Source organism: Diabrotica undecimpunctata, chromosome 1, assembly GCF_040954645.1.
Source record: "Diabrotica undecimpunctata isolate CICGRU chromosome 1, icDiaUnde3, whole genome shotgun sequence".
Taxonomy (NCBI): Eukaryota; Metazoa; Arthropoda; class Insecta; order Coleoptera; family Chrysomelidae; genus Diabrotica; species Diabrotica undecimpunctata.
The window spans coordinates 19,959,862-19,985,140 of NC_092803.1; the positions used below are offsets into that span (position 1 = coordinate 19,959,862).

A 25,279-nucleotide genomic window follows, 5' to 3' on the forward strand; every position below is an offset into this window, starting at 1 on the left:
GAAAGCTCAGCAGCTTTATCCAGACGACTACATTTGAAGACTGGAGTTTTGTGAACTCTAATACCGAAAGCTAATGATGAACCAAATTTTATTAAAAACATTTTATTTACTAATGAATCTTCTGTTTCGTTAGTAGGGAGACACAATCCTTCCATTACGAGGTATTGGGCACGGGAAAACCAGTACAGAAGTGTTTACCAAACTCAACGTCCTCAAAAAGTTAACGCCTGGACTGGCATTTTAGGAGACCACATAATAAGTCCATTTTTTATTGAGGGCAACTTGAATAGTAGAGTATACCTCGGTTTGTTACAGAATCATGTTCTTCCCTATGTAAATCCAACAAAAAGATGTTTTCGTTGCGTTTATAGACTATGAGAAAGCTTCCTACAAAGTTAAACATAACATTCTCATGGAATGTCTAAAGAGAAAAAGATTTGACAAAAATGACATTAACATAGTGAGAAACCTCTATTGAAACCAACAGGCTGTGGTAACATTAGATGGAGATAGCACGGATGCGCAACAATTAAATATAGGAGTGAGACAGGGCTGTGTACTTTCACCATTAATATTTAATCTGTATGCCGAAGAGTTATTTACGCAAGCACTTGAAAACTGTACAGAAGGGATCAAGATAAATGGTGAAAATATAAATAACATCCGTTATGCTGACGATACAGTCATTATCGCTGAAAGTGAGACAGACCTGCAGACGTTACTAAACACAATTTGTGATACTGGGGAACAGTTTGGTTTAACAATAAACATAAATATTGTTCTGAAGCTATTTTCTTGTGGCATGTTAAAGTAATTACTATTTAAATTGGAATAAGCCACAATTAAAGGTTAAACTACGTTTATTGACGTCTTAACTTCCACTTCGGAAATCGTTCTCAAAATACAAACATTAGTAAATTAAAATTTGACCACCATTAAAAGGAGAAAGACATCATATTTGGGGCACATACTTAGAAATGATAAGTACGAGTTGTTGTAGCTGATTATGAAGGGTAAAATCGAAGGAAAAAGGGGTCCTGGTAGACGACAAATATCCTGGCTGAAAAACATTCGCAACTAGACCGGGTTAAACACAAAGACGCTCTTAAGAAAAGCAGAAGATAGAGACGAATTTGCAATGGTTATAGCCAACCTTCTCCTTCTCCTAAATCTGGAGAATGTTTGGTTTTATCAAGACATTAAATCTCCTTCTCCTTCTCCTAAATCTGGAGAATGTTTGGTTTTATCAAGACTGCTGTTCAGTTCACAACGCTAGAATAATTAGGAAGTACTTAAACAATACTTTCCCGAATCGAGTTATCAGTGGAACAGGCGATATTAAGTGACCTGTGCGATCCCCAGATCTTACACCTATGCGCTTCTTTTTTTGGGGAGATTTAAAAAGCATCATCTACGATCATCCTGACACTAAAGCCCAAAATTTGGATGAATTGTAGCATTTGAAATCCCCTCGTATATGTGTTAAATTGAAATCCCCTTATGTATGCATTACAATAACGAAGAATTTTTTCAATGTTTCTTAGTTCGTATCTTCCAATTTAAGACCCAAATAATATTTCGTTCTTTTCACGTCGCCCAGTCGATAATAAATCATTTTATTGTATGTTTATGTCACAAGCGCAAATTCTTCGATATTTCTTTGTTCAAACCGCCTGATATTGCGTTTTCAAATTAAGAATTTACGTCTTAATTTCCGTTGTGTCTTGTTTATGTGTCTTAAACCCAAAGTGCTTTGTTTATTCCAACTTATGCGATCAATTTTTTAAGATAATTTCGTCACTTTCGTTAGAGCCGCGGTGAAGAGCGGTGATCTCCAGCGTCATGTCCAAATTCATCCGTCGAATTTGTGGTTTTCTGTTTTTGCCCCCCTTTTTATGGAAATATGTAGCAGTAAAAAGTAGTTTTGTAGCAGTTAATGGTTCAGTTAATGTTTTGAGTGAGGATTGGAAGAATCGTCGTTTCCATCCTCGTTTTGATTCTCCCTGGTTGTCATCGAAGGCTTTTTGGCAGTTTGGAGATGGATTTGTTCGTGTGTTCGTTACGCAGAGAGTGGAGCCCAGGTCTACTCCCAGTTAGTTGTAGTTATGGTTCCAGAACATTCAAAGTGTGATTTGGTGAATTAAGGTAACCTTTTGATCAAATTTTAAAGTAAAGATAAATATTTTTTTTAACAATAATTGCTTTCATTAAAATTTAAAAAATAGTAATATTTAATATTATAAATTTTGAGTTTTGACTTTAGCTGTTATTTTATTTGTTTTCAGTTTTTAAAATTTAATGTTTATGACAGCTAGCTTTATTTTTTTCGATATTTATTTGTTTTGTTTGTTTAAAAAAAAAGTTAATCTCTGTGCGGTAACATTTTGTAAGTTAACAGTTTTGTAACTCCTGGAATTTGTAAACAGATGACACATGTAAGTCTTTTTTGTATTTTTGTATTTTGCGACTATTTGTTGTAATATTTTTGCGTTGTCTATTTTGTAACTGTTTGTGGTAAGACACAATAAATGTTAAATTTTTTTTCTTAACATTTTGTTTATTTTTCTAACTAACCTTTTTTTGAGATTAATTTGAAAAAGATATCTTTTGCATTTCTGATAATTATTTCCCTAGTTACAACTAGCTAATGGTTATAATTAGGCACCTTGAAGTGGCGTTCTTTATAAATTACTAGAGGTGTTTCCTGTTTCTTGTTGTTTTATTTTTCCCAAGAGATTCATGACCTTTTGTTTTATATTTCTATAGTTGCTCCAATCCAAACCCCTTGTCATATACTTATCCACGACCCCAGCTCTCCTAACAAACCCTGAGTGCCGTTCGCACAAGTAGCGTTTATTTTGCTTGCCCTATCTTTGCCCCCAGTAATTTTTATCCCCAATCTTCTACCCGTTATGATAATACCCCATGTGGTAGGCAAAATACTTTCGTTACAGAATTAAAAAACCGAATAAGAGAAGTCTCCAATTCTGTTACATCAGAAACTTTTTCATCTGTCCGCAGAAGTTTTTATGATATATTGGGATACTATTCAGTCGTAGAAGGTCAAATATTTGAATCATTTCTGTAGGGCATAAAGAATTATTGCTTATTTTATTAGGAATTATTTTTTATTTTCAATAAGAGTATATTTTTTGTTTTATCTTTTAAAAGAAATGCGCTTTTATTTTTAATTCAACAACAAAAAAACCACATTATTATAAACCGATACAAATGCACCGCCTTATAAAGGTCAGTGTATTTTTATCGAGTTTATGTTATAAGAAATAAACCGGGCATACGTATGAAAACAAAAATCGACGGACCGAGGTGTACATCCCATACATTGTTATATGTTACTAAATGGTTTTCGTTTTCTCGTTTTCTGCCTAGGTGTCGGACGGGATCGGAGAATTACAATTAAGTAAATCGGAGAGGCAATGTTGCCGATTTTAGCGCTGTATGTAGTGTGTAATATCTAATCCAAAACTTAACGTACTGTATAAGATAAATGGCAGGCAATAAATATATGATTTTGTATTTGATCAACGTTGACTTCGACTAACACTGCAATTATTTGCTAGAAAACAGATGAACATCCAGTAATTTCTGCACATCTCAATGCAATAACGTGGCTAATCCCATTTTGTGTAACGGGAGTTAAATATTGATATTGATTACCAACTAATAGCTTTATTACAAGCTAACCCGTACCGTGAATCCATTGTCTTCAAGCGTGTAAACGAGAATAATACTGTAGTAAGTGAAATATAATAAAAATATAAGATACAGAAAATATAAGTTATTTGGTTAATCTTCTTTTATGATTTTTAATCTTTTAACTTCCATCTTTGTGTCATAGAATCATTTTATTCTTGTTTTCTCTGTTATTCTTCTCTTCCCCTTTAATTTATATTTTCTAGATTGCATGAGATTCTTTCTTTTTTTACTGAATAGCCTTCATTCTTATTATTTATTAAACAATTATTTATTTCTTTATGAATGTATCCGGAGTTATCATTAAACAAAAAACATTGCACATTTCGTTCAAATATAGCAGAAGGAATATCAACATATCATTTATTTAGATTTCCAAAGATTTTTACACAAAAAATCAAATTATTCATACTTTTTATATACTTACCAAGAGCGGCACCTCCGGCGACTAATCCCAACGCTGGTAGAAAGACAGAAACCCCAGCAGGAGCTAGCACACCAACCTTATCCTGCGCGTACCTATTTTGGTTGGAGAGGCCCAAGTTTTGTGAGATTTTATGCGTGGCTTCAACAAGAGGATCGAAAACCGGTTTGGTCAGCTGTTGCATTTGTTGGAACCCATTATGGACTTTATCTCTGATACTTTCGGTGATCTTTAACCAAAAGGGTTGCTCGGTTTTGGTTTCGATGTAGTATGTATTGTAGGGGTAGTTCAGGACATCTTTTCTATAAAACCAATGAAAAAAATACCACAACTTTATAGCAGTCGGAATGTCATTTTCAATTTTCAGTTTTATTATTCTAAGCTTTAAGGGTGATCAATAGTAGTGTAAATTTAAAATCGTGACTGAATCCAACAATTTCTTTTTCGAAAATTGTTTCGTGCGGTCGATATTTTTCGAGTTAAAGGTAAGTTAACTAAAAGCAAGAATTTTAACAAAATAGTAACGAAAGATGGTTGGTCACTATCTGCTGTAGCGAACCATTTTAACGTAAGCAGAACAACAGTTTTTAATATTAATAATAGATGGAGAGAACAAGAAACTCTTAAAAGAAAGCAAGGTTCTGGAAGAATAAAAATATCTACCGGTCATGAGGATCGTATGCTTTTAGAGAGATTAGAAAAGAATCCTTTTGAAGATGCAAAAACTGCAAGAATTATGTTAGAGTTTCCGGGAAGAAAGACAACAATTTGGCGCAGAATTAAAACATCGCGTCTTAGGTACCGAACTGCAGCAAAAAACAAGCTCTTACACCACAACAAAAGCAATCAAGACTTATATAGGGGGTATAAATCACATAATATTAGATTTAATCCTCTATATGTTAATAGATATCGAGCAGCTGGTCATTTTGGCGCCAATGTATGGGGATGGATTTCATCTAGAGGTATGGGAATGGAATTCCGTATTGATGGCAAAATTGTTGGACAGACTTATCTGAATATTCTAGAAAACATCGTGTTTCCCAGTGTAGACAGTTGTATCCAGAAAATAATTGTATCCTCCAACAAGATAATTGTCCTGTTCACACTGCAAATATAATAAACCAGTGGCTCCAGAATAACAACATCAAAACCTTATCATGGCCCAGCTACAGTCCAGATTTAAACCCAATCGAAATGTGTGGGGGTTATTATAAAACGGTTGTAGCGGCGTAATTTTATACCTTAAAATTCTGAAGAGCTGTGGCACGTTATAGAACGGTTTTGGGAAGAGTTGTCTGGAGAATACAATTGCATAGTTCCTTTCACGCAGATGAACCGAAGACTACAAGCTGATGGAGATATTACAAAATATTAATTTTATTTTTACATACTTAAATTTAATATAGTTTTGGTCTTCCATACCCTCACTTTCTTTTGAGAGTTTCTTGTTCGCTCCATTTTTAATCAATAGAAAAACTGTGGTTCTCCTTATGTTAAAATGTTTTGCTACCTCTGATAGTGCCCAGTTATCTTTTAATTTGGTTACAATTCTTGCTTTAATATATTGTTGAGTTAAGTCGTTTGTTTTATTCCTTAATAATAATAAAAATAATAACAAAAACCCTATTTTATGCAAAAACTATCATTTATATACTCTTTATAAAATTCAGGAATTCAAAATTCAAAATACGATATTTCCTAAATGAAAAGCCTTTTTAAAAAAAATCTAAAACACGTCGATTTTTAAATTTAATGTTCTACATTTTATATTAAAATTTCATTATACAAGGTGATACACATTACAGTGATGACGCCATCGGCTCTTTTTTTTTTAAATGTTACACCCTTTATTTTAGGACATTTTTAGATCGATAAAAATTAGCTGATTCTAAAAAAGTATAATACTGGGGGTCTCACGGATATAATTTGAAAGATATGCGCTTAGAAAATTAATTTTTATTGATTTATTATATTAATAAATTATAAATAAATTATAATAAATACCTTGAAAGTAATCCAGTAATTAATACATGACTTAATCTTAAATGTTCGAATTGTAGCCCTTGTTGTATTTGACAGTAACCCAAACGTTGTACAAATTCTTGTAGCACCTTGTTTATGAGAAATATTGTTTATTTCTTTACGAATTCCAGTTTTTAAGTCTCCAATATTTGCAGGTTTCGTTTCGTAAACAACATTCTTTAAATGACCCCACATAAAATAATCCAAAGGATTGAGGACTGGTGACCTCGCTGGCCATTCAATATGTCCACGTCTTCCAATCCACCTGTTCGGAAAAAATTCGTTTAGGTACCTTCGAACATCTAAAGCATAATGTGGAGGCGCCCCATCCTGTTGAAACCATAAACTTTTATCAAAACCTCCAAGATTAATTATACTGGGGAATAAATTAACTAAAGTAGGTACGAGATGCCCACTTAAAACTGAAGGTATGCTGGCTCGTTTAAATTACCTTCGAAATAGTAGGGTTCAAGGATTTTATTTCTTACAATGCCAGCCCATACGTTTACCGTTTGCGGGTATTGTGTATGATGTTCCCGCATCCAGTTGGAGTTTTCTTTTTCCCAGTATCTACAATTCTGACGGTTGACCTCGCCATTTAATTTGAATGTAGCTTCATCAGAAAAAATAATATTTTGAACCTAGAAAGGGTTTCGGTGGCTTTTATCTGGATCATCCTCGTTTAATTCCTGTACAACTGTGCATTTTACTTACTTTTACGTACTTTGTGTACCGTTGTTTTGCAAACATCGAGATCACTACTAACCTTACGAACAGAAGTGTGCGCATCTTATTCAAAAGCAAGCAGAACATCTAATGTTGTAACATAATTTACAGAGGTACGGCCTGATTTGCGTGTATTTTCAACCGTACCAGTTTCTCAAAATTTCTTTTCAATCTTACTCACTGTTGACTGCGTGATGGGTATTTCTGGATATTTATCATTAAATAAATTACACACTTCCTTCTGAGTTCGCGATTTGTCTCCATATCCAATCATCATCAGTATTTCAATTCTTTGCTTTACTTACACTCAAATTCATTTCTACTTAAAAATTAATTCTAAGCAATAATACAGAACACTCACGAATTAATACAATTATTATACTACTTCATTGTTATTGAACGTTACTAACAATAATTACAGTTTTCCGAAAACTAGAAGTAGGCTACTTTTTTGCAATTGATAATAAATAATTTATTTTCTAAACGCATATCTTTCAAATTAACTCCATTAGATCCGAGTATTATACTTTTTTGAAATAACCTCATTTTTATCGATCTAAAAATGTCCTAAAATACAGGGTGTTACATTTAAAAAAAAGCCGATGACGTCATCACTGTAATGTGTATCACCTTTTATAATGAAATTTTATTGTAAAATGTAGAACATTAAATTGAAAAATCGACGCGTTTTAGATTTTTTTAAAAATGCTTTTTATTTAGGAAATATCGAATATATTCCATATTTTACGGAAACACTGTATACATTTTATATAAGTTTTTTTAATACAACTTTTATTTTATTTGTCTTCTATTAAATAGCTCAAATGTTCCATTTTCCCTTTTTTATATTCAGTATTACTTCGGAATTTTTATTCATTCAACTACGGTAAAAGCATAATAAAAATAGATATTTATAAAATAAAGTTTTTAACTTGAAAATCTCAGTCTCAATAATAATTTCATCAAGATATTTACAATGCTATTAAAATGCAACATTTAACGATCAAACACCGAGTATTAGAAAACGTTTCTTTCATTTTTTTTACAAGCAAATATGTAAATCCGTCCATGTTTGCCTTGTTAGTTGAAAACGCAAGTTACTTTCAAATAGCAATTACGACCGACCTCTTTACGCAAGTGCGACCAGAAGAATTAACAATTCTCTTTTTTATTAGATATAAAACGGTAAAATAATTATTCTAATTGTTCAAAAATGCAAAAGAAATCTCACTTTTGCTGCATTACATTAAATTATAGGATTGATGGTACTACAAGAACGAGAATAAGACAATGGAGAAATGCTACCATCACGACGTCAATGATTTTTTTTCTAATGAAGACAATTGATGTTAGTCATATTTTCATATTTTAATAACCTACAATTTTTTACTTAAAGATTTGAGGCGTTGCCAGCAGTGTTCCTTTGTTGTTCTTACAGTTTATTAATAATAGTATCATCGCTATTATTATCTTGATCACAAAACTTAACAATAATACTTAAAAAAATAATTTTACGTGGAAAAGGGCGAATTCGTAATTTTCCTTAGGTAATGCGTATATTATTGCAACAGTTGCAATGAGAATGTACTATGGCGGAGAATTGGTAAATAATGTTTTTTTATTTAGCTTTACGTGTCTCGACAGCATAGGTCACTGACACGGGTACAATTTTATTACATTACATTACAAGAATATGCAGTAACATTACAATCAATAAAGAAATACATTTTTTACATTATTATTATTATTTACATTTACACCCCAGATTTAGCCATACGGCTCACACTCCCTTTAAGGGGAAAATTCACTCATCCCAGATACCTGAGGTATCAAAAGGATTGAGCTCTGGTGGGACTCCTTCCGTGTTATCGAGCCCTAGGTGACTTTATTTGCTGGAGTATATCCCAAAAATGTTTGTACACATCTGGACGTAGAGAGCAGTACAGCTTTCTGCATGATCTTGTAGAGATGTTCATTCAGACCTAGCTTTTTTATGTTTTCTAGGAGGTTCTTCAGAATGACTCCAGTAGTAGAGAGAATAATAGGTATTGTCTGGGTACTTTCCATTCTCCACTGTCTTCGTATTTGAATTTCCAGATCCCTGTACTTGGCGATCTTTTCGTTTTTTTTATTATTATTATTACATTATTATTATTATATTTTTATTATTACATTTACATCCAGATTTAGCCATACGATTCACTCATCATAGCCATAAAATTCACTCATCCCAGATACCTACGGTATCAAAAGGATTGAGCTCTGGTGGGACTCTTTCCGTTTGCTAAAGTATCTCCCAAAAATTTTCGTACACATCTGGACGTCGTGAGGAGTACAGCTTTCTGCATGGCCTTATAAAGATGTTCATTTAGACCCAGCTGTTTGATGTTCGCTAGGAGGTTTTTGGGAATAAAAATGAAGATGCCCCTAACCAAGTGGAACATTTCGAGGATGAACCGGACACAGATGCGGAAGATCAGACAACGGATGAAAGAGTTGGTGACTCTGATACTGAAGAGAGTGGGACAGAGGAAGAACCAGATTTAAATCACAATTTATTTTACTTTGGAAAAGATAAAACCACTAGGTGGATGAAAACACCGCACGCGAAGAAGCGACGCACTGAGCCACATAACCTGGTTACACGTCTCCCAGAAGTAATACATTAAGCACGACTAGCTAAGTTACATATAGAATGTTGGAGTCAGATATTTTCTGATAAAATGCTACAAACAATAGTCAAGTTCACAAACCAGTACATTCATCTTGAAGTACGGAACGCTTTGACCGACAACGTGATGCATCTGACACGAATATGACAGAACTCAAGGCCTTCATAGGTCTTTTATATCTAGCAGGAACTTTGCACGCCAACAAAATGATGTTAGAGGGGGGTACAGATGGACACGGCGTGGAAATATTTCGACTGGTTATGAGTCTCAGAAGGTTCCAGTTTCTCATGAGATGCTTGCGTTTCGATGACCGCATCACAAGACCTGAAAGGAAAGCTGTTGACAACCCTGCGCAGATTCGTGAACTCTTCGACGATATTTTGTTCATAATTATAAACATAGCTATTCACTAGGACAGTGTGTGACTATTGACGAGAAACTGGAGGCTTTTAGGGGACGTTGCAGGTTTAAACAATATATCCCTTCAAAGCCATCAAAATACGGAGTAAAAATTTATGCTATGTGTGATGCAGTTACTTTTTATAGTTATAGTCTAGAAATATATGCTGGAAAGCAAACCCAGGGACCCTATGAACAAAGTAATAAATCATCTGATGTCGTTAGAAGATTGGATTGGAACGGGGCGCAATATAACGGCAGATAATTGGTTTACAGATGTGCAACTTGTTACCGAATTAAAAAGTAATAGACTGTCGTATGTTGGCACAATAAAAAAAATAAAAGAAAACTTAGGCCAGTAGATCTGCTAAATGTAAGAGGGCGACCACCACAGTCAACTATTTTCAATCTTGGAGAACACTCCACTATTGTTTTCTACGTACCAAAAAAAAATCGAAATGTTCTTGTTATATCTTCTCAGCATTACGATGATTCTATAGATCAGACGTTAGGACAAGCTACGAAAGCAGACATGATCACATATTATAATGAAGGTGTCGACTTTGTCGATAAGGTTTGCGCTTCCTACAATGTTGCTAGAAACACACGTCGTTGGCCCATGGTCGTCTTTGTTCCATGCTGAACGTTGCAGGCATTAATGCCCAAGTGATTTCAATCGGAAATGGACAGGAGAATATACGGTGTTGTCTTTTTCTTCGAAAACTAGGCCATGAGTTAGCCTTAGCACAATTACAAAAAAGAAGTCTTATGACACAAGGTGTACCACGTTCTCTTTCTGAAGTACTCAGCAGATTTAGACCAACGGAAGAGCCCGATGAAGAAGCTGGACTAGTGGCTGCAGAAGATGTAGCTCAAACAAAGCGTCGTCACTGTGCTTTATGTTACACATCACGAAGGACCAGGTTGACCAAAACCATTTGCAAGAATTGTAAGCGATATATTTGTAGCGAGCATACAACCCCAGTGTGCACATCATGTCACTCAAGGTTACAAGAAGACTCAAGTGGCACATATGTGACAGATCGCCACCGCAATTAACTGGAATAAGGATTTTATTTGGTTTGAAATGTTTATAAGAAAATAATATATTTTATGTTTGCGTCATATAGGAAGGCAACATTTTATTTTTACCAATTTATAATGTAAGAAATCAAAATCATTTTATACGAGTACTTAGGTTATATTTCTATGTAAGTTACCGTTTTTTGATAATATATAAATGTTTTAAATCCTACCAAAATAATAAATTATAATAATAATAAAAACACAACTAAAACACCACATATAGCTGACTGCGTGTTAGTAAATTTTATAATCACGTATCAAACAGATACATTGCGACCGTTGCTGTCAATAGCTTTTTACCCGTAAGTCACGTCTTCGGATTTACATACACAAATAGTTTTTTGGTTATTACAATGTATTTACACAAACAAACAAGGAGGAACATAATGAATTATTTGATGTACCTCATCTACAACTACGCTTGATCCAAAAACTATTGCTGTTACTGTAATTTTAAGTCAAAGTTAGATGTATAATTTTTATATATTGCGACGGCTTTTATACAAGAGTAAATTACGACCGACAGAAGGTTAAAGGGTGTTTACCCACATATTTAGTGTCAAGTTCAAACATGTACATCCAAATAGCACTGATGATGGAAGAGTTATTCCGAAAACGTTCTGTGATGTAGCCCGATAGGGTTTTTATTAATATACCTTTTATAAAGGAACTTTTTGAAATAAATTTTTTTTAAAGCTAATAGCTATATTTCTTACCTATGGCTATGATACTCCAAACTATTGGGATTGCTATAATATTGGGAATGTCTTCCCGTATCATAGGAAGGCTGGTTCGTTTGAGTATTCCTTTCACTGTACATTTCCTTGTAGTCATCTTCGGTGGTTGGTTTGGCTGGCTGTACTCCTAGTTCTGGATGAGCATACTGAAGTACTGGAGTTCTAACTCCATCGTTGAAATTAACCGGACTTAGTTTGGTCGGTTGCGGAGAGTACAGAGCTGAGTTTGGATAAGTTATATCTACTAAAATGAAAAAAAAATGCACATTTAGGATTAATTAGTTTTTGTACTGAACCAAAGATATAAAGATTATTATATTTACCAGGATATTGTAACATTCTTCGTTGGAATTGCTGTGTTGCACCATTATCCTTAGCTCTGTACTGTCCACTATAGTAATTTTTCAAAGATTCTCTCGAATTAATCTGTTTAATATACTCTACAAGATCACTGTCTACTGCCCTTACATTACTTATTTTTGGCGTTGTTACTTGCTCACTCGAACTAAACTTGATAAAAGATTTAGCCTTTTCTTTATCCAACTCATCTAAATCGTCATTATCTTTTACAGTAAAAGGTCCAAAAGAGTTCTTTGTGGTGCTACCTGGAGGCTTGAAATTGTCTTCTTTGGTGAATGGTCCAATAGACTTATCTGCCGACCTGTCGTTCTCTTCCGCATTTGGATAGATAAGTTCGCCAACAGCAACAGCCCTTGGTGGTTTGTAACCTTCTTCATATGGTACTAATTTATTATTGATAACTCTAGCATTCCTCCAGGTCTTTTTGTCGGTAGGATCGTCTGGTACTCGTACACCTTGTATCACTGGAATTCCATCTTGATCTACTGTGGTTATGGACCTGCCTCGTTTACTATCTTTGTTTGGTTTGACATATATTTCTTCAGATCTGATGTCTACTGGACTTGGAACATTGGGTATTCTAAAAAAAAAACCAAAAAAATTAATACAAATATTTAATAAAATTGAAATTTAGTATATACCTGTCACTAACGAACATATTTTTTAGGGATCCCATGGATATAAGCTTACTGCTAGTCAAATTCTTCCAAATTTTTGCTGTATCCATAGCAACTACTTCAGGCTGATAATACACAGATGAAATTGGTATCCAGTTGGCAACTACACCCTTATTTTCGATCACCTTAGGATTCCTCAGCTCATCATACACTGGTTTTTCGTCGCTAAAATCGTTATAAAAGTTAATTTTATAACTTTCAGCTTGATTTGGATAGCTACTGGTCGCCTTGGCTTTAGAATCTCTTCGCTTGATGATAAGCTGAGCGACGCCTCCATCTTTGGTTACCACGTTTAAAGTTTCGGTATTTTTCGGATCTAAGCTTCGGGATACTTTGAGTTCTGTTCGAGTCATTGTAGATTTGGGCATCTGGACGCTGTGGCATCGTATGAAGATCAACGAAAGCAGTAGAAACACCTGAAAAGATAAATGTTTACTATATTGCTAAGGCAACTTATTTAAAATTAATACAATTACAAAAATTACGAACTATTGAAATAAAATGTAATTAAAACAGGCATTGAAATAAGCCTTACTTTTATGGATGGTTAGTTGGCTCAAAACAGAAATTTATAATAAATTTAAATAAGGATTACATAACCTAACTTGTATAATAAAATTCATACATAAGGTATGTTTTTTTATTAATCAACACAATATCGCAGGATGTTTTTAAATTTCATACATAAATAATTCGGTATTAAAAGATTCCGTTTCTATTTCGAACGATATCTGGACGAATTGAACAAACCCTAAATAAGTATATCCTCGTCAAAAGCACGCGGACAAATGAAACGGTAACACAGAAAAAAAAATCTCAAAGTGCGCGTTAACGTCAATAGTCGAGCGCCAGCGCTGTATTCGCGTTCTCAAACGACCGTACTGCCAACTGCTGTCAAAAAATATAACTAATAAAATAAGGATAAATGTCGAAAATTTGAATAAAACAGAGTTTAAAACTGGTATAAATTTCATCCAATTTCAAAAATAATGAACTTGTTTGCCCTTCAACTAGGGATCTTAAAATACCTTATCAAATTTACAATGTCAATAAACGATATTCCTATTTCGTCCGCTATCTTTCAAAACAAGTGCTGCCACCTATAGTCGTTTGAGAACGCGAATACTGCCAGAAATAAAATGTGTGTAGCTGCAAACATGCGTTATCCAAACGCGCGTTAAGAGCGTAGGCGCAAAATTTCGGGCCAATGCTTTTTAAGTGCATTCATTTTTTTCGAATCCTGAGAAAACTAATAAGTATTTTTAAAAAATTTAAACTTAGAATGAAAGAATACATTATTACTGAAGGCCGAAAGTCCCTGAAACTTCTATAATGTTTATTTTAAAAAGTTACAGGGGAGAAAAAGAAGAGAAAATTTAGTATAACTTTTAATTTCAAATATCTCATTCAAAAAAACTTTTTGTTTATTCTTAGGAACTTTTGACCCTCGATAATAATGTAGTCTTTCATTCTGCGTTTAAATTTTTCAAAAATATTTATTGCATTTAAAAAGCATTGGCCCGAAATTTTGTGCCTACGCTCTTAAGCATTTGTCATGTGAACCTGCCCTAAAATTTTTATATAAAGTACACATTACTTATTTAAAGTATGCAAAAATCATAGTTGCTAAGCAAATAAGAAGAGAATATTCTCATAAACACTATTCAGCGTGTACTTGCGCTGTCGCATCACCTTAGATAATATCTGCCTCAGTTGCAGACGAGACGTCAGATAGAAACCATTTCAGATAATATCCTATAAACCCATAAAACAATGTGTCATTATATACCAGTTCATATGTATGTGCATATTTTAGAATTTTTTGATTGCTTATTTGCCTCCGTCCCGGAATGAGCAAAACATTCATTTCTATAATATTCCTTTTAATTTCGCTTTCCTTATTACACTTTCTAACAAATGTAATACGTCTCAACCAATTTCATATCTACTCGACATATGTTCACTAATCAAAATGTGGTTAAAAACAAAAAAATCTCTTTTATCGACTTTATTAACGAAGAAATTCTTTTCAACGGTTTCTATTTTATGAATAATGAGAAAGTAGGCAGACATTCTTTTATTGGATTTGTTATGGTGTTTTAATAACGACAGCTACGTCTCAACAATCTTGTGAGAAAATGATTCAGTGAGTCATCTTGATGGATTGTTTTGTATTCATTGTGATAAACAACAAGAAAAGTGTATTCGATTGATGATTATAACGTATCTAAGCATGTCGTTAATCATTATAAAGTATGTTCGAGTTTTATACGATAACTAACGAGACCTAACAAATAAAAGGCAAATTTTGTAGACCAAATTTATTTTATTTTTAATACAATTTCTTGATCGGCGAACCTTCCAGTGATATTCCAACGACATTTCAAATAAGCAATACTTTTATTGCAGCTCGAAGGATCTAAATTATCAAACTAGCTATTTACAGCGACCATTACAATGGTTGTCTCTGCTGGATGAACATATGCATCTCCCAAAAATAGCAATTCGTATTTATTATTGCCAAATAGCTAGGGTAGTTCCATTTTATTGTGCAAATATTCATAAATGTAATATATTTGGGATTTTAAAGATATTTCTACCTTTTCAGTTTTATCCTCAACAGTGATTTAGAGCACTAATTTCTCCTTTTTTCTTAATTTTATTAATATAAATTAATTTGTTTATTGATGTTTTAGTTATAAACTTTTATGGTCGTAAATCACATAGCAAGCGGTGAAGTGGAATCCACAGAAAGGCATTGTACAAAGGTGCGGAAAGCATTTGCGGAAAGCATTTCTAAAAAAAATATGGCACACCTGAAACGGTCGGGGGCGGGGGTTCTGGGAATACACACGCGAACCAAAACAAAAGTAACAAAAACCGAATATGAAAAGCTAATGAAAATTGGCAGGAAAAATAATAAAATTATGTACATGCCGAGAAAAATATTCAATATAAGTCAGGAACTGTTCAGTCTGGAAATAAATATCTTGAGTCTACCAGTGAAAGTGAAACAAGATAGCCAGACAGCGGAAAAGAGGAAACTAACACAATAGAACAAGTATCAAAAGTAAATAATTACAAAAGATGCTCGATGTTGATGACCATTAGTCTCTATGCGTAAATTTATCCTTTTGCTTAGATAACGCCGAATCCTTACAAAAATTACTGTTATTTCTAAATTCGTTGTAAAAATCTTATATCCTTAGTCAGAGTTGTGCACGATTTTGTATCGGGACGGAATACACAAATTCCTTTATGTATCCCTAAATATAATAATCACAAGGATTAAAATCCGGCGACCTTGCTGGCCAAGCAACTGAATCTCTTCTTCCATTCCAGTGGTCTTCGAAGTTTTTATCAAGAAAGTCTCGTACATTCCTGCTAAAGCGGCCAGACAGCTGTCATGTAGAAGCCATAAGTTTTGCAGAGTATTTAAAGGTACATCATCTAACGAATCAGGTAAAACATTTTGCAGGAAATGTAACTAATCAGTACCATTTAAATAGGTAGGAGTAGGCAATTTTTACCCTCAGCCGACTTCAAGTAGATATTTATTATAATTCGTGACCAACGTACGAATAATGTTGTGCATTATGCACATTGAAAATTTTATCTCTTGTGAATGTAGGTTTGACGCAAAAGAAAATGTATCTTCATTTTGATTTTTATGATTTTGAGACCATCTAGCGAATTCTTCGAACACTTATTTCTGGATTTTCCTCTACTACTACTACTACTACTACTATCGGTTTACAGCGTTCTCCGACGCCTTCCGACTCCTAACCGCCATTCTTCTTTATTTAACCATAGGCCTGGAGGGATTTCTCTTTCCTTTAGTTCTTTTGCAATTCCCTCTCTCCAGCTTCTTCTCGGCCTTCCTCTTTTTCTTCTCCCTTGTGGTGTCCACGTCAAAATCTGTTTCGGAATCTTGTCGTCTGGCATTCTCTGTACATGGCCGTACCATATTAACTGTTTTGTTTTTATGTCATCAACTATTGTATGCTTGACTTCCATAATTTCTCGTATTCTTTCATTTGATATCTGATCTCTTCTTGATTTGCCTGCTGCTCTTCTCTAGAAGTCCATTTCTGTTGCTATTAACAGTTTCTTTGGTCTTTGTTTCATTGGTCAAACTTCACTGCCATATGTGATTACACTTTTAAGTATGGTGTTGTACATGAGTTGTTTGTTCGCTTTAGATATTGTTTGGTCCCATAGAATGTCGTTCATCATGGATATGGCTTTTCTACCCTGTATGTTTCTGTCTTTTAGAGCAGCATCGAGTGTTCCATCTTGAGTTATCTTCATACCCAGGTACTTGTATTCATCACAGTGTCTAATTTCTACCCCATCGTCTAATATAATGGACTGCTTTGTCCCTCCAATACACATGGTTTCAGTTTTCTTAATGTTGACTTCGAGACCCCATTTGTTATATTCTTCTATTAGCTTCCGAGTCATGTAACTCAAGTCGTCATGATCCTGAGCAATCAGTATTTGGTCATTAGCGAAACATAAGGTGTAGAGTGTAGTCTCGTCATTGAGAGGGATTTCCATGCCATTACATTTTCTTTTCCACAGCTTAAGTGCTTGTTCCAGATAAATTTTGAAAAGGGTACTTTTCGTGCCTTAAATCCCTCAGATATCCTTCATCCAGTTTTAATTTTTGCAGTCGTTTCATTATACACACTTTGGACTGCTTTGATAAGACCATGCTTTTTTCATTATTTTTTGGAATCACTCAACGTTTTTCTCGTAATCGTTGATGAAGAGCTGTAAATGTTGAGTGAAATGTTTCAGGGTATCTACGTTGTGCTGCACGAGCATTACACCTTATTTCGCTATAAACTAAAGCATATTAGCGTATTCCTCATTGGTAAAAACCATTTTTGTGGTATTGAAATTATTTGAAAGCCACAAAGTAGAAAACTAAAAGGTAAACTTCGCGAACTGACCAAACTTTGACAATGAAAAACGTAGGTTATTCTTCTGTTGACATGTCCACGGCTACTAGTGCAAAAAATATTAATTTAACTTTCATGACGAAAAAACGAGTACCTTTTAGTACTATAACACCTAAAAATTTAATAATCTAGTATCACAAATGCTTAAAAGGTAAGGACAAAAAAGTTATGCGTTAAAATAACCGTCGACCGATCCAAAACAGACGCCTATGATGGGTACTAGAAATTCGCAATTGATGAAATCGCTTCAATTGTGGAGAATAAATAATATCGCACCATCTATAAGGCGCCATCTTCAAAGAGCTCTAACTCCCTTAGGCAGCATTTTAAGACTAGGTCAATTGGGTTAAATTGTCTTAAAATTATCTGAGGAATCTCAGCTCTTCGTTTGTCAGGCGAGTTTCTGGACACAAGAAACTTCTGTATACACAAAAGATAAATGAAGTATGGGTAACCTACATTTCTGATCTTTTAATGACAGTGTTACCCTGTTTCCAAGCCAACATCAGACATATACAGGATGTCTCAAAATTGATCCTTGATCCAAAATTGTCCTTGTCGAATATGATAAAATCAAATTAAACCCTAAGAACAAAAATGTTGCGTTTTGTCTTTGGTTATCGTGTTATTCATAAAAAATTTAAAATAAAGATAAAACATTCAATCTCTAAACTTTTTTAAAAACGGAGTAAGCTTAAAACAAGTGACTGGCACGCCACGATGATATTAAAAATTTATAATTAGTTCGGTCATCTTCTGTCATTATTAGTAGAAGTATAGTAGAAGTATAATATACGGACTACTTAGGCCATCAGTGAAGAGAACTAAAAATTGTAAATTTAAATTTAAAATAGTCTAGTACTAAAGAGAAGATTGTAGTTGTAAACAAAAACCACTGAAGAAAAAGATCTTTCAAAATAGTCTGATAATTAAGCTCAACCCACGCTGTAAAATGGAATAATTTGATTTCCAGCGTATTGATAGTAGGATTGAAGGTGCGCCGCTGACGTCTAGGGGGTCAAGGAAGAATTATTGAGAAACGCATAATTCTAAATTCCTAGCGATGTATGTTAATGGTGCCACTACCTACGGCGTTTGTATTTATGTAAATGCACCCACAAAAATCTAAAATACTACACCGATCGAAGATAAGGAAGATATTTGACCTCTGGCCGCTTTCTTTTAGAATTATTTAATGGTCTATCCTCCAAAATACAAAACGACGAATGTCAATGTTACCTCACCGGATTGTTACTTTCGTTTGATTGTTCAACCGTTACAATTGGGCGATGATTGCATTGCGAGAATTATGTTATTTCGCCTACAGAAGATTTGCAAATAGCATAAAACACTTTAGTAGTATAATATACTTCAGCTCTGAAATATTCACGAAATATCAGCTTCCTCAAAATCAGTTTATTTTCTTCTTTGTTTTGGTTTATGTTTGATTTTTCTTAAGTTTTTATTTCTTTTGTTTAGTTTAAAAAATAATAAATTTAAAATTGCAAAACTTTCTAATTTTCTCTAACGAAACATCTTTATTTTCGTTGTTTTCAATTCGTATTTTTGATCCATCATTCATCATCTCTAAGCAGTGGCTTTCATTTTCTTTGATAACATCGCGAGAGGAACAGCCTATTGACCCACCAGATGATATTAAGTCAAATAGGGGCTTACATGTTATTGATATTTCTAATTTTTTCCTATTTCTTTATTTTATATTCAAACTGTTGTTGAAAAATTTTTAACAAATAACTTAATTAGTTTGTTTGTCAATGTTAAAACACAAAAGTTTAATTTCTTTAGAATGCCAATCGCATTCTTCAATACAATTATCGGTATTTGTACAGAGAGGATAATTTATTTGAGATATCATAATAACAAACTCTCGGGGGAACCTGTAACCTCTAAAGAGCGCGTCCCGGTTTACCGGTGGGTAGGAGGGAAATAAAATACCTCCCGTGGACCAACAGGTAATTCACCGAATGATTGCCGGTATAAGCAATCCTCCACTTATGACCAACGGCTGCGGGCGGATGAGTTAATAAGTGAAAGGGTACTCTTTTGTCCAAGAGTTGGGAAACTTGTCCTAAAGGCGGATAATTCGAAAAGTAGGTCAACGGCGTAAGAATGCAGAAGGCAACGGGGAACCACTGCATTAAAGACTCATAGAGTACCCCTAGTAAAGTCATGAATGACAAATAACAAGTAGACAAAGATTTCGTAATTTTATACTGTCTGCCAAAATTTACCCTGGAGCAGACATCGGTTCAGACCATAACCCCATAGTAGTCACATTACGAACAAAATTGAAACTGGTTAAAAAACCCACACAAAGTAGAATTGATATTAAGAGATTAAGGGAACCACAAACAAAGGAACAAACTGTAAAAACTCTTACTGAAAATCTACGTAATGCCCACGAACTGAATAAAAGTAGTTATAACATTGATCAGAAATGGGAAAATATAAAAGTAGCAATAATTAAAACAGCAAATGAAAACCTAAAACCAAAGAAAAGAAAACATAAAGACTGGATGACTGAAGAAATACTACTATTAATGAATGAAAGAAAATCATTCAAAACAAAAAATACAATTAAATATAATGAAACTGATCGATTAATTAAAAAGAGAATAAAAGAAGCTAAGGAGAGAATGTTACATGAGCAGTGCCAAGAACTAGAAGAAATTGAGAAAAAATATGACTTTTTAACATGCATAAAAGAATTAGAGAATTAACAGGAATAAGAAAAATACTTCAAACTAGGCAACTAAAAGATGAAAGTGGTGCACTTAATGCATTAATTAATGCAATGAAAAATTTAAGGATAATACTGGGCCTGACATTAGACGAGAAGAAATTGAATATGCAATGAAACAAGCTAAAGGTGGTAAATCTCCCGGGCCTGATGAAGTTCCTATCGAATTACTCAAAATTGTGAATACTGAATCTATTGATCTTCTTTTCTATCTATTCAATACCATATATAGAACAGGTATAATACCTAAAGAATGACTCCAATCAACATTCATACTGCTACCCAAAAAAGCCAATGTAAAGGAGTGCAATGAACATTGCACCATAGCCTTAATGAGTCATGCCTTGAAATTGTTTTTAAAAGTAATTGACAATAGAATACATAAGAAATTAGATAAAGGCATAAGTAATACACAAATGGGATTTAGGAAAGGACTGGGAACACGAGATGCACTGTTTGCAGTAAGTGTTCTTTCCCAGAGATGCTTAGATATAAATCAGGAAGCATATGCATGTTTCATTGATTTTGAGAAGGCATTTGACAGAGTGCAGCATAATCGGCTTAAAGAAATTTTATTAAATAAAAACATAGACAGTAGAGATATTAGAATCATATGTAACCTCTATTGGAATCAAACAGCAAAAGTGAAAGTTCAAAATGAACTGACCGAGGATATCCAGATTCGCCGTGGGGTCCGCCAAGGGTGTATTTTATCACCCTTGTTATACAATTTATACAGTGAAGCCATCTCAGAATTAGCGCTTGCCGAGGTCAGTGAGGGCCTTATAATAAACGGTGAGCCACTTAATAACATAAGATATGCTGACGAAACCGTCCTTCTGGCAGGAACACTAGAAGAACTGCAACACCTTGCGGAACAACTAAATATATAGTGCAACGATTATGGACTAAAAATAAATTTCAAGAAAACCAAGTTTATGGTATTAACAAAAGCACAAAACATCAAAGTTAAGCTAGTACTAGATAATACAGAAATTGACAAATATCTTTGTACAAATACCTTGAAGCATGGATCACAGAAGATACTGATCAGACAAATGGAAAGTTTCGGACGTAGTTTTGAGGTTCAAATCGGTTTGTAAATGCCCCTTTGTCCGCTTCTTGTCGATCGACGATGATAGGTATAATAAAAGGTTGAAGTTGTGGAGTAAAAGTGTTGATTTATTGACAGCTACTGGTAATTACACAATATGATGTTCGTTAGGTAACTACTTATGATTGTAGTAGACTGTGCTCACATGAGCTCAAATCCCCAATTTATAATCTCACAAATAATTCATACCTCAGCACAGAGGTTATTGCTTATATGATACTAACCAACTTTGAACTATATGCTTACATTACAATTTAATCTAGGCCATCATTGCAATACATAGGAAGTTCAATTAGAAAAAATATATTATTCGACAATTCATTAACAGGTGAATGGACTTTAATTATTAAAATATTACTCGATATCATTTTCACAATGTCACTTATACACGGTGAAACTATAATAGATTAAGAAGTTAAAAATAATGTGAGATTACAAATTAAGGGGTTAATTTGTGATTGAACACAAAAGAAATAAGATGCCGCATTGAAATTGCATGGTCAACTTTTAATAGAATGAGAAAACTTTTTTGTAATCGCGATATCAATATATCGCTCCGAATAATAATGCTTCAATGCAACATTAAAAACTTGGAAGCATTCGAAATGTGGTGTTACCGACGTATTTTGAAAATATCATGGATGGATCGCAGAACAAACGAACAAGTTCTCGAACAACTAGGAAAACAATGCGAAGTTTTAAATTCCATAAAAATCAGGAAATTGGAATACTTGCAGCACATCATGAGAGGTGAAAAATACGAACTACTAAGGAATATAATGCAGGGTAAAATCAAAGGCAGTAGGAGCGTAGGAAGACGTAAAATCTCGTGGCTACGCAATCTCCGTGAATGGTTTGGATGCAGTTCAGTTGAACTATTTAGGCGAGTAACCAACAAAATTATAATTGCCAGAATGATTTCCAATCTCCGATAGGAGAGGAACTTAAAGAAGAAGAATAACAAACTAATAGGATCTCGAAATAGCTACTAAGGTATACCAAAGGAATCAGTTTTACTGCCAATCTTAATCAATTTGTACATAGCATTAAAAAAAAATCATTCTTAACTTCACTCCACAATTCTTAGTATTAAACTCTTAATCTCATTCATCTATATCAAGATATCTCTATGCTTTTTTTGATATCAGAAACGTATTTACTTCATTGCTCAAACAGGAAACAATTGGTCTGGTAAAATCACTCTTAGTTATTCCATTCAGCCCCATACCATTTCACCGAAATTAGATATTCTCCAAATATGTCTATCACAAGATTTCTTTATGTTTAACAATAAATTTTACAAACAGTCTCATCGTCTAGCAATGGGCCGTTGCTTATCTCCACTCCTTGCTGATGTCTTTATGGGTCACTTACATCATGAAAAATCCTGAAATTTTACATTGGTTCCGATATGTTGATGACTGTTAAGTCTTAATATCTCCGTAAATAATTTATCAATTTTAATTTACAAAACAGGAAAATAAAGATATTCTTGAAAAAAAAAATGATATAAATATTGTTTATGTAAAATATAAGGGAAAAAACTTATAGACAAAAAATCAAATTGTGACCATAACCTATTGTTTAAAAATAACGCAAGGTAAAAATACTAGTACTTTTTCATCTATTCGTCATCTAGTAAGCCCCATCTATGTCTTAAAAGCTTCAGATATCTGCGAAAAATATTGCCGTGAAATCGATGATTTTTGCATAACCAAACTGGGCTACACGTCTTACCACCTAAGGTGTAAAATTCAAGTAGCAGAATTCTCAGTAGAACCATTAACTATATTATCCTTAAAATAAATTAAATATTTCTACATTAAGTATCTAATAATTTTTCAAATCAATTTTACAGTGTTAAATGTATTGTTTTGCTTAGTTAGTAATTTACTGCTTTACAAACCATACACTTTTTATATCAATTAACAATCAGTTATTTCACAGACTATTTTTTTTAAGTGTTTTAATGCTCCACATAAATGTATAACAACCTTAAAGTGACTACGCTTTGGACATACATGGTTAATTAAGCATTTAAAAAAAGATGTATCAAAGAAAAGAAATTCTTCTACATAAAAAGTATGAACACCCAAGCCCCGAAGAATACAAAAGGACAAAGAAAAATATCATTATCACATCAATCAATATATGTCACAAAAAGATTGGGAAAACTATTATAGAAAGAGACAGAGAACAGTAGCAAAAGCTAAGCAAAAAATACTCCACTTCATTAAAAAAATATTTGAATCAATTGCTCGCTTTAATTTACAATTAATCGATTTTTTTATAATAGGGGTCGTTTTCACCCCTAAAAAATAAAACGCAACCAACAAACGCAAGTCCAAAAGTGAAGTATAGGGTAAGTAGAACCGAAATCCAAATTTTCATGAAATTTGCGTTATTTAAAATATTCCTGGAATAAATATTAAAATCATTGAAAAGAACAGTGGGAACAGATGAAATATGTGACCTAGTCTTGGAAGACGACAAAATCAAAGGCGTGCAATCCTGCAAATATTTGGGGGTCATTTTCAACAAGAAGGGAAATAGCGCAGATGAAATCAGGGAAAGAATAAACAAGGGCAGAGCAGCGACCCGTGCCTTAAACTCTCTTCTCTGGCAAAAAACAATTCGACGAGAAACCAAAAAACACATTTACGGTAGTATAGTCCAAAGTATTACACTTTACGGTTCGGAAGTATGGGACGTCACCAAAGCTAATAGAAACAAACTTTTGACGACAGAAATGGATTACCTGAGACGAAGCTGCGGTAGATCGAAACTGGAGAGAGTTAGAAACGAACAAATAAGAAACGAAATGAAAATGGAGAGAAATATCAATGATGACATAGAAAGAAAACAATTAATCTGGTTCGGACATGTTAAAAGAATGCCAGAGTACAGATGGCCTAGGAGAGTATTGGAATGGATCCCTCCTGAAAGAAGAAAGAGAGGACGACCACGGAGAAGTTGGCGCAACGATATTGATGAAGCAATGGCGGCAAGAGACTTAGAAGAGGCAACTGCATATGACAGAAAAAGATGGAAATTGGGGGCGGAGAAGCGGCGACAGCCGTAATAAATCCGTTATTATATATATTGAAAAGAAAATGAGAAGGTATGGGGATACCATCAGGTGCAGTTTCCTATAGGCACTTATATAATACTCTACTGGCATTCTTAGCCAATGTGATCTCGTGGAGTGAAGTTGTAAACTGGGTAAACTGTTTTGAATATTTCCAGAAGATAATTGTATGCTTCATTCCTTCGATCTCGGTTTGAATATAAATCACACTAAGCATCCCACAAACAGCTGAAAGCTTTGTTACATTCCAGTATTTCCTCAATCATAATTTTCTCATTTGTCATTATTTGAGACATTTTTATGTACTGAATACTCTGAATGGCTACCAGGAGTTAACTGATTCGTGTTGTGGTACCGTCAGGCCCAACGTTGTCGTTCACGACAGTTGAGTGGTTTAGTCGGGACGTGTGTAGGGGGTTTCAGAAATACCTAATGTTCGTGTGAAATTTTAGATTTGCTTTCTGTGTTTATTCTAAATATGCCAATATTTAATACGTGGTTCAGTATTTTTGATCTGCTAAAAATGTCT

General features: G+C 33.9%; 1 protein-coding gene across 1 annotated transcript in view; it reads right to left on the reverse strand.

The window, feature by feature from the left end:
* The window catches only part of LOC140445974 (uncharacterized), a 61,821-nt gene that overhangs the window by 16,675 nt on the left and 19,867 nt on the right, over positions 1-25,279 (reverse strand). The window contains exons 2-5 of the mRNA XM_072538447.1: positions 12,785-13,236; positions 12,107-12,723; positions 11,763-12,027; positions 4,142-4,440 (exon numbers count right to left, since the gene is read on the reverse strand). Coding sequence (XP_072394548.1) covers positions 4,142-4,440; positions 11,763-12,027; positions 12,107-12,723; positions 12,785-13,236 — 1,633 coding nt within the window. The remainder of the gene's footprint in view (positions 1-4,141; positions 4,441-11,762; positions 12,028-12,106; positions 12,724-12,784; positions 13,237-25,279) is intronic.